Here is an 11,212-nt window from a genome sequence, read left to right on the forward strand (position 1 = left end):
AAATAAATAAAACCTTAAAAATAAGTCAATTAATTAATTAAAGTAGTCAAATTCATAGATAAGAGAGAGAAGAATGGCAGTTCCCAAGGGTTAAGGGAAAGGGGCAAAGGAGAACTGTTTAATGAATAAAGTTTTAGTTCCACAAGATGAAAAGATTCCAAAGATCTGTTTTACAACACTGGAAATATACTTAACACTACTGAATTGAACATTTAAAAATGGTTAAGAGGGTAAAATTTATGATATGTTTTTTACCACAATGAAAATATTAACACACAAAAAAAGGCTACACATTTCTTTTTATTTGGCTTTCCCAATACTCTCTTACTCTTGCCCAAAGTAATTCCAAAGTCTACTACATGAAAATAACTTAGAGAACCAATACTGACTCATCACCCAATTATAAAAATAATAGGTAGTGCTCTAAAAATATAAATGCTTAAATTAAAACTAAATCAAAAATCTGCAGTACAATTTTACAGCTCTCAACATGTTAATTGTCTGAGTTTACACCAAATTAGAAAATTAACAGTAAAGCCAGGATATCATTTTCCAGTTTTTCAGGGTAATCTAAGAGCCCATACAAAATGTTTTCTTTTGATTCTATGTATGAGGTTCTGGAGACTACAAATTGCTGGGGTTTTTTGTATGCAACTATGACTGTTCAGGATAAAATGCATATTAAAATTTATCCAAAAAGACACTGTGTATCATCTTTATCAACTTGAGTGTAATTTTATCAGTTTTTTCCCCTCTGTAAAGGATCCAGATTTTAAAAAAATGTGAAAACCTCAGGGTCAAATTACATTATGCAAAAGTTCAAAGAATAGGGTGCCTGGGTGGCTCAGTTGGTTGAGCAACTGCCTTGGGCTCAGGTCATGATTCTGGAGTCCCGGGATCCAGTCCCACGGGGAGTCAGCTTCTCCCTCTGACCTTCTCCCTTATCATGCTCTCTCTCTCACTCTCTCTCTCAAATAAATAAATAAAATATTTTTTAAAAAAAGAATATCTCTAGAATGCAGCTTAGCTATATTTATTTTTAAAAATCTGTATTCTTGGGCCACTTAACCTCACTTTCGGAAATTTGTCTTAAATAACCAAGAATACAGATTTAACCACAAAGATGTTTATTACATGACTAAGCAAATAGGCTACTGTTCCACTATTATTAGGCATTTGTATATATAAGTACTGGTACAAGCACACAATAAGTTAGGCTTCCATTAGAAATCATTTATAGATTGACATTTTTAATTACCTTTGATATAAACATTATGGGGGGGGAACAAAGCACGAAAGTGTTTATTGTCGTACCAAGTAAAATCTGTAGTTTTCTCTAGGTAATAAGATTGTAGGCAAGTTTTATTTTCTTCCTTTGGTAATCTATATTTTCTTAACTTCAAACAATGAACACGTATAATATTCTTAAAAATTATGTCTCCTCCCCCGCCTATATTAGATATAGTAAATTACAATCTCATCTATACATAAGATACATGTAAGGTTGTGGGATAACAGATGAGTTTTACTCTGTTTCTGTCATTTATATCTGTAATTCTATAACACACATCATGATAGAATACTTGATTATTTTGCAGAAAGCACAAATTATTGTCAAGATAAGTGAAAAATCAGTAATACTGAGTAAAGATACAAAACCATTTATCTTTTAATTCCAATCTAATCTTTGTAAACAATGCAAAAGAGTTGAATTAAGTTCAATCAAAAAGATCAGAATCTACCGAACAAGATAATCATAAAATAGCCAACAAAAGTTATCAAGTGATTTCAGAAGGTATATATAGAAGTACTTTATCAAGCATTCTTAATTGATTTTCAAGAATGACTTATCAAAATGCTGTTATTTGAAAAACAAGTATGTTTTATCCCTTCTTTATCATAGTTCTAATTTCCAGTAGCTCCTTAGTGGTAAAATGTGTTCAAGTAAATAAAATACTTTACAGTTAATAACAAAGATCCCCTTAGACTTCAGCTTGATAAGAAAAACAAGATAGAGCTTGATAAGAAAAACAAGATAGAGCAGAGATATGTTCCTAAGAATTTGTCCATCTCAAAAATAAGCTAAAAGGAAGCAATTAAGTCAAAACTTTGGGCCTCAATAATAATATAAACCACCAAATAAAGGACTATTTGAAACAAACCTTCAATTCAAAGATTGGCAGCAACTTTAAAGATAATCTTACCCTGTGAGGGAAAGGAGGGAAGGCAATATAATCTTTTTAGGTTCTCGGCCTCATTGTTTTGCTAAAATTGGAGCAGCTGATCAATAGTAGAGCAACATTTCAGCCACTAGGTGGCAGGTTAAAAAAAAATTAAAACGACTAAAAAACAAAACGCAAACAAAGGATGCAGGTGCAAATCAAGTTACAGACTAGGTTAAGAGATCAAAGGTACCAACAAACCAACAACCCAACTCTTCCAATTCTACAGCAACTGCCAAGAAGTGTGATTAAGTGAAGAACATCTCAAGTAGGACTGGCCTTGCCAGGGTTGGGTCTGAAGACCGTCTACTTCTCACTACTGATACCCTACTAAGAAAATTGAGATTTGGACAGTGGGTGATTTACATTATAATGTCAAGGAAACAATCAGAAATGAGTCTGGGGAAGAGAGCTCAAGGATGGAGGAAGAAAATACCTTTTCTTGCGTGTAGTGGAGGTGTGGAATAAGAAGAAAATATCCAAAGATACACAGAACCCACCCACCACCCCCTCACACTCCACAACCTTCTCCCCAAAATACCATGCACACTGCCTGAAATTCCACCTAGAAGTGCAGAGGACTAACAACATAAACAGACCCCAATATAGGCACACAAATAAAACTATTCTCTAAGAATGTGCACCAAGTTATCAAATTTTAATACCATGGAGACATGACTAGATTACAGTAAACTGTATAATGAACATATTGGTTCATCCATATGGTAGTTACAGAGATCAGTTTGTAATTCTGACTCCAGTACGTGGGAAGAAAATGCCCCTACCCATAAACAGGAGTATCAGATCCGTGAGACCAAGAGTCTTAAAACACAGACAGATGCATCAATCTGTCACAGTCTGATGACATCAGTCATTAAGACAATATAACTAATTCTCCTGGGCTCTGATTCTAACCTTAATAGACAATTGGCTTATTATACATTTGTCTTCTTATATATACTAATACAATGTTTTCAACCTCTCCTTTCCAACATAACTAAAGGGGTCAATATAAACCCAAGACTAACAGTGATTCACTAGGCAGTCATTTTTACCCAAGAGGCATTCCACATATTAAAATTCCCAAGGGACTGTTTGTCATTTTTATAAAATACCCTAAAACTCTGAGATTCTATGAGTTCCTTCCACTGGTTGAGAATTATGGGACTCCACAGAGAATACATTGACCTAATTCAGTTAATCTGATAATTACATTTCTCTCTACAAATTAAATGTTTCGGCTTTTTGGTTTTTATAGATCAGTTTCTGTACCCCAAATTAATTACAGGTATACTGATAGGCAGAGATGTGCCTCTGATGTGCCAAAGAACCAGTTGTATATATTTAATATGAGTTAGAAGCTTATGACACTAAAACTAGAATGGGCCTTAAATGGAAGTCAACTAATCCAATTTAGTTTAACATTCTCTCAATGAAAAAATCCCTTCTGTATTTCTCACGTTGGTTTAATTTGTTCTACTTCCTACCTAACACCTGAGAATAACTGCACTGACAGTTTACTCCAGAAATGAGGAGGAAAAAGGTGTTTTTAGAATACAGGTCTCTCATTTCTAACGATAAGCACACCTGAGCAGGGCACTTCAGTGAAAAAGGCCACAAGACATACTTTGGGAGATAAAAATGCAGAGTGGAGGGAAGACTGAAGACTCAAAGGAAAATGACAGCGGGACCTGAATAGGGACTCCACAAAAGAAATCCAAATGGCAAATAAATTAATTAAATAAAGGAGCACAATCTCATTAGCAATAAAAAAAATTTAAAAACATAAAAGATATTAAACACCCAACAGAATGACAAAAATTAGGAAGCTGGATAATAACCACTTTGGAAAATAGGCGTCATACAAATAGCCCACCAACCAGGGATTTTACTTCTTATTCCCAGAGAAACTCTTTTATGTGTACACCAGGGTTCATGTTCATAAGTGGGCTGTTTTTATAGAAACTAAACTAGAAATCACTCAAAAATTGATCAAAAGTATAGAACAGATAGGTGATATATGAACACAAGTGAATATTATATGGCAATGAAAATGCACAAACTGCAAATGTATGCAACAATATAGACAAATTTCACAGACTTAAACAAAAAAAGCAAGAGGAGAAAGATTACAAACAGTTGATTTCATTTATATAACATTTAAAAACACAAAACTAAATTATATTTCTCAGAGATATGTTCACATATGGTCAAATTATTTTTAGAAAGCAGAAGTATTATTGCAAAAGTTATCTTATGGGATTGATTACTCCTAGCAGAGTTACTCAAGAAAGAGATACTATGACCTAAGGACAAACAGGGAATTCTAGAATATCAGGTATATTCTATTTCTTTACCTGGCTGATGATTAGCTTTCCAATTGTTCTTCAAACTATACATAAGTTTCCTATACTTTTCTATAGTTATGTCATGTGTCATAAAAAAAAATGTGGAAAGAAAGAAGCAAATAAATTTACCCACTTTAAAATTCTACTTACGGCTAATCTTGCCTTTCCCCACAGACCAGACTGAAATATCAATTTCTTAAGAAAACGGAGTACATATGGAAAAGAAATCCCTTCAAGATTTAATCCTAGGTTATTCTAAGGATCAGAGTGTACTAAGCTGCACCCCTAAAGTTAACTATGCTTGACAAATCAGTGTGAGAAATATTTTTTGGTTTACATTTCAAATACTCAATTATTATTCCCAGATCCCTTTATACCAACAGCTAAACTTGAAAAAACAGACATTTTTGTTCAATCCTCTCTCTTCCTCTATTCTAACAAAGTAAGTTTATAGAACACATTTCCATTTGGAAGATTTCTGCTATGCTGCTTTCAATTTCAAGTCTCATTTCTCCAGAAATGAAAGTCTTAGCCATCAGATCTCTTTCCTTTATATACATACAATAAAAAATATTGTTATAAAAAATGAAAGTTTTTTGCAATGTAGAATGGAAAGTGCTAGGAAATTAACCATTGTGTCCAGGGTGTCCAGGGTGGAAGTCTGGTAGAATGAAAAGTACAAAGAAAATAAGAAGATAAATCTTCTCACTAATACAAAAGGCTCAGAAAGTAAACTAATAGAGATGCCTGAGTGGTTCAGTTGGTGAAGTGTCTGCCTTCGGATCAGGTCAGGATCCCAGGACCTAGAATCAAGCTCCACATGGTGGGCAGCGGGGGGGGGGGGGGGGGGGGGGGGGGCAGTTCTTGCTCAGCAGGGAGCCTGCTTCTCCCTCACCTCCCCACTCATGCTCTCTCAGTCTCTTTCTTTCAAATAAATAAATAAAATCTTAAAAACAAAAAAAGGTAAACTAATAAAATTAAGTTACTGTATACTATTTTTGGTCTTTGTTTTCCTGTTCACTAGTTTTTAAACAAAATGTTAAATCTATTCAAGGAATTTAATTTGCAATTAGATATTTTTAACTTTTTAATTAATTTTTTAAAACTCTTAAAATTCTACTTAGATGTAATGAGTACATAAATCTTGAGTGCAAAGCTCAATGAATGTTTATACACACACACACATCCATAAATGAAGATGAAAATACAGACTTAAAGCTAGATTTGAAAATTTTATTAGGAAAAAAAAAAAAAAACCCCAAAAGGTTAAATACCACTGGTCCTCTAAAGCAAAAGGAATTTATTTTATATAGTTAATTTTGTTTTCATACCTCACAGTCTCTTTGAGCATTTTGAACATTGCACCACCTGGCAACAGGTTCAGGAACCACTTCCCAATCGTCACAGACCTGTTTAAGGATATTCACGAATGTGGTCTTCCCTGAAGCTGTTGTGAGAAGAAAAGAAAATTGAAGAAGGAGACTTAGGAAAAAAAAGTCAAAATAGTCATCAACTTTTTCAAAATTTATACCAGCAAAAATACAAAAAACAAAAATATTCCATTTCTTTAAACTTTCTCTTTAGATTTGTTTTAATAAAAACTAAAAGGATCCCTACCACTTGTATTAGGCATATTTGTTATTCTTTTTAGCTTATCAAGGCTACAGAACAGAAGAATTTAAAACCTGGTGAAATTGTGGGCAAGGTGTTACAGCAGAAAAAAAAAATCCTAGTCCTAACCTCACTTTCCTTAATCAAGTAATTAGAGATAACTGTGGGAAATGGTTAAGGCTATTTTTCCATTTAGTTAAATATGTGATCTTAGGCAAGTCATTGAATCTCTCGGAGCCTGTTTCTTCATAATACAATGGAAATAATAATACCCTCTTTATGGAAACTGTTGTGACAAACAAGCTATGACTATAGTGACAATCATTATGGGCTCTTGCCTTTTCAAAATTTTTCTGTCTACTGGCTCTATTCTCTCAGTTTACAAACTTAAATCCTTCCCATCTAAAACCAACTTAGAAACAGCCAAATGAACTATAAAATCAAGATAAAGATGTATCCAATATCCAGAGTTTTACAATGAGAATTGGTATGATTATATGACACTAACTGTATAACTACACAACATTAAGCCATAGTACCCAACAGAAATTATAAAAACATTTTTATAAAGACCCTTATAAGGAATAGCCATGTTTTCTCTGCTTCACTTTCACAGTTCTGTGCACTTATCCAACCCTTTAGAAAAAAGCTGTATGTACTTTGCTTCTCCTTGATCATTCACTAGCTTCTGAGACACCTATAAGGAAATAGTTCACATATAATCAGAACATATTAATTCACTATTTTAATATTACTTGGAAATACATTCCATTTAACAGTAGGGAAAAGTCTTGACCTAGAATTCAACAGGGTGTAGCAACATTCCTAATGACCACCACACCCTTCCTATCTGAAGTCACCAAACGTGGTTATATTAGACATCTCTGGTCAACATAATGTGCTCTCTCTTTTTCTCTCCATATGTATATAAAAATACACACACAGATTAAAATATAAAAAAGAAGCTTCTGCAAGCTTAAAAGGAAAGGTTCCACATCCTTATAAACCGGATCCGAAGAGGGCAAAAAGAACTTACTTTTGACTTGAATACTATATTCAAATCTAGGACATTACACAAGCAACAGAAAAGAAGAAAAAACAGAACTTTAAAAGACCACACATAGAGGGACACCTGGATAGCTCAGTTGGTTGAGTTTCTGACTCTTGGTTTTGGCTCAGGTCATGATCTCATGAGTCATGAAATCAAGCGCCTTTTCAGGATCCAAGCTCAGCTGGGAGTCTGCTTGAAGATTCTCTCCCTCTGCCCCACCCCTCAGTCTTTCTCTCAAATAAATAAATTCTTTTTTTTTTAGAAGATCACACATAGAGCAAAAACAGGGACGGAAGGAAGGGAGTCAATAAGAAGGTAACATAGAACAAAGAACTGCTGAGAAACAACACACAAAGTCATATTATATTATCACCACAGGAAAGAGGAAAGTTTTAAGGATAAACTAGATGACCATTAGATTTAATCATGGGAAAAAAGATTGGTGACAACAGATTTCGAATGGAGCATTTAGTATGGTAAGCAGAAGAATGACCACTGGACATTCACTGAACTAGATGGAGGAAGGAAAGGAAAACATGATGTTCAGAAAGAGAATCCAGTCGGGACATCTCGGTAGCTCAGCCAGTAAAGCATCTGCCTTTGGCTTCAGGTCATGAGCCCAGGATCCAGGAATTGAGTCCCACTGGGAACCTGGGATGGAGTCCCACATTGGGCTCCTTGCTCAGTGGGAAGTCTGCTCCTTCCACTGCCTCCTGTTCTCTCTTCTTGTGCTCTCCCTTTCTCTCTCTCTAACAGATAAATAAATAAAACCTTTAAAAAAAGAAGAAAAAGAAGAAGGGGCGCCTGGGTGGCTCAGTGGGTTGAGCACCTGCCTTTGGCTCAGGTCATGATCTCAGGGTCCTGGGATCGAGCCCTGCGTCTGGCTCTCTGCTCCACAGGGAGCCTGCTTCCCCCTCTCTCTGCCTGTTGCTCTACCTGCTTGTGATCTCTCTGTCAAATAAATGAATAAAATCTTTAAAATAAATAAATAAATAAATGGTTTTTAAAAAATTTTTTAAATTAAAAAAAAAGAAAGAGAAGCCAGGGAACACATTAAAAAATCATGCATCAGCCAGAGCCTGAAAGCGTTCAAAGCTAGAACATTCAGCTTTCTTCTGACATGCCTACAAACAGAAAAATTTCATGTGGTCATACTCTAAAATTTTAAGAGCAAAAACAGTTATTCTTTAAAATCATTCTTTAGTTCAAGCAGAGTAACAATAGTTACCTGTCACTCCAATCAGATTAATATCTAGTACCTTAACTTTGGGGAGAAAGTAGGGAGCTAGAAAATAAGCCAATTATAAATTAATACTCGATGAAAGCAAAGGAAAACAAGGATCAAAGACACTGATGTTAAAACTTTAAAAAGCCATAGGACCTAACAGAATTACTAATGCCAAGCAGGTATTATGATGCCAAAAATCATCTATACAAACTATTAAGATGAGAAGAAACAGGTAAGGCCTCCAGAAATCTAACACAAGTGCGTATTTTAGTAACAAAGAGCGTGAGAAGTTACATGAGTATAAAACTAAAATGACCAGTTGAAGTTCCAATTCTAGGAATCACAAAATACTCTTCTACACACATATTAGCAATTTGTATATTTATACTTATTTGGGTCTTGCAAATAAGGTGGAAGGGACAGAAACAGCAGTGCTAGCACATTAACAGCAACTGACAAAGCCTCAGTGTCAGGAAAACAGTGAGTGGTAAGAAACATAATCCATCTAAATAGCAAATTGTTATCTAACAGAAACACAGGACCAGTGTTACCAGATCTTCAGATATTTTAAGAAATGCCAAAAATCTACAAGTTCAAAAGAGATCTCGAAATTTTTAAATGCTAGCAATTCATTAATTTCTTTTTTCCCCAAATCTATGTGGGCCACTACTGTGCAAATCCAAGACACCAGTTTGCCAGTTTGCAAGTCCTTCCAGTGTAGGTAATGGAGAAATTAGAGAATGTTAAGTAGGGGATAACACAATTAGATTTGTATACAGAAAGTCTGCTCTGGAGCTGGTAAGAGAAACTGGAGATGGGGTGACATATTAGGAAATTATTTCAGGTGTTGGGAAGATTATAAAGATGCTTGGGGAGTAGTAACTTTCTAGATATGTTGCTTAATTGGATTTAAAAAATGGAAAGGGATTAACTCATCATTGTATTGATCTAAAGGTTGATCATTTAAATTGACTTTTGAAATGGCTTTGTTCAACCACTTCCTCCTTTATATATGTTCGTCTTTATCCAATATGTAGCTATGGGGAACCCTACTAGTAAACATTCAACTTCAAAGAACTTATCCTAAGAGGTAATGAGAGTCTATTATAAGGCTCTTTTCCACTGGTGCCTGAATACTGGAGCAACGCAACAAGACCTCCTCTTTAAGAGTGTGTTCAGCTACTCTCTACTCCTTGGAATGCTGCTAGAGCATTTGCCCCAGCTTTTTAAAGAAGTACAAGAGTTTTGAATGCAGTTAAGAATTAAAAAAACATTTGCTGTATGCATGAATGACCACTACCCAACTTGGAGCCAAAAAAATTCTATCAGAACAGGAAGTGCCAGGCATAGGTTTCCTGTGGTAGGAAACACAGAAGAATGTAAGTTCAGATGCACCTTGCAAATGGACATGCATGGTCTATTCTGCCCTCATCTGGGTTAGGAACAGAAACATGCGGGTCTTTCAATCAGAAGCCAATGTTTACTTGGATGTGGGGCCAAGAGTGAGCGACGCCATGATATTAAGATCATTAAAAAAAACTCTTTCCTGGTCTCTTCCCTTGTGCTGGAATGTTTAGAGCCATTTTATCCATAACCGTTACAACGGAAACCATCCAAATGCTCAGAGCCGGGGAGAGAGAAACTGTGGTACATCCAGGCCCTGGAATACGACTCGGCAATGAAAGAGAACAGAGACAGACAACGCGCTCAAGTAAAAGCAGCATCGTGCTCAGTCAAAGAAGCGAGACCACGAGAGGCTACGAACTCTCTGACTCCATCTAAAAGACAGTCTGGAAAAAGGCAACACTTGGCGGGGCAGAAACCCAGTCAGTGGCTGCCAAGGGGTAGGAGTGCGGAGGCTGCTGACTGCGCAAGGGCGCCGGCGACCTTCCTGACGCGATAACCAGGTACTGAGGCCTGACCGTGCAGGCAGCCGAACAGCCTTACGTGTCTGTCAGACCTCATTGAAGAGGACACCTAAAAAAGGATAATTGAATGTACATAAATCACACCTCAAGAACACACACACACACACACACACACACCCAATACAGAAACAAAACCCAGAACAGCCCTTCCCTTTGCGCAATCCCAACAAGGGGAGGAAACCGGCGCAAAGTGCACCTTCGCGAGGCCCGAACGCTCCGGCGCGCACGGCCCGCGGCCTCGGGGCCGCCGCCACCTCCCGCGGCCGGGGCAGAAGCTAGGCGGGGCGGGACAAAAGGATTGCGGAGCGAAGGGAATTCAGGCCGCGTCCGCATCCACACGGCCGGGCTGGAAGAAGGCCCTCACGGAGGAGCTGCACAGATGCAGGGAAGGGCCGCCGCCGCCGCCGCGTCCCCCCGCTTCGGGAACATCTCCCGAGGCTCCTTACCGATGTTGCCTTCGACGGCAATTTTCTTGATGCGGGTCCCCTCAGAGCCGGTCGCGGGAGATGGGCAGCTCCTCTTCGGCGGGGTGGCCATTCTGGTCTTGCGGCGGCCCGGGGCGCTAGCAGGGAGGGCTGGGAAGAGGCCACAGGTGCGCGCGGTGGGGCTCGCGCCGCTGCCGAACGTGACCTGACACGCAAGCCGAGCTCCCGCCGCTGCAGGTTCTCCAGCCGGCGGGCCCCGGGGTTTGATTTTGGCGCGCGGAGGCCGCTGCCGATGGGGGCGGGACTGAGGCGCGGCCACCCGCCCTGCCGGGAAGCCACGCCCCCTCCCTCTCCGGAGCTGGCGGGGCCTCCCGCGGCCCCTCGGCCTCGGACGCCGCG

The 11,212-nt window shown here is 38.0% G+C and overlaps 1 protein-coding gene across 1 annotated transcript in view; it reads right to left on the minus strand.

The window, feature by feature from the left end:
- DCK (deoxycytidine kinase) overlaps positions 1-11,212 on the minus strand; it is a 30,422-nt gene extending 19,210 nt beyond the window's left edge. Inside the window, exons 1-2 of the mRNA XM_082726324.1 lie at positions 10,835-11,212; positions 5,902-6,017 (exon numbers count right to left, since the gene is read on the minus strand). Of these exons, the coding sequence (XP_082582450.1) occupies positions 5,902-6,017; positions 10,835-10,925 (207 nt within the window). The 5' untranslated portion in view covers positions 10,926-11,212. The remainder of the gene's footprint in view (positions 1-5,901; positions 6,018-10,834) is intronic.

This window comes from Mustela nivalis, assembly GCF_964662115.1.
Source record: "Mustela nivalis genome assembly, chromosome: 4".
In the NCBI taxonomy this organism is placed as follows: domain Eukaryota; kingdom Metazoa; phylum Chordata; class Mammalia; order Carnivora; family Mustelidae; genus Mustela; species Mustela nivalis.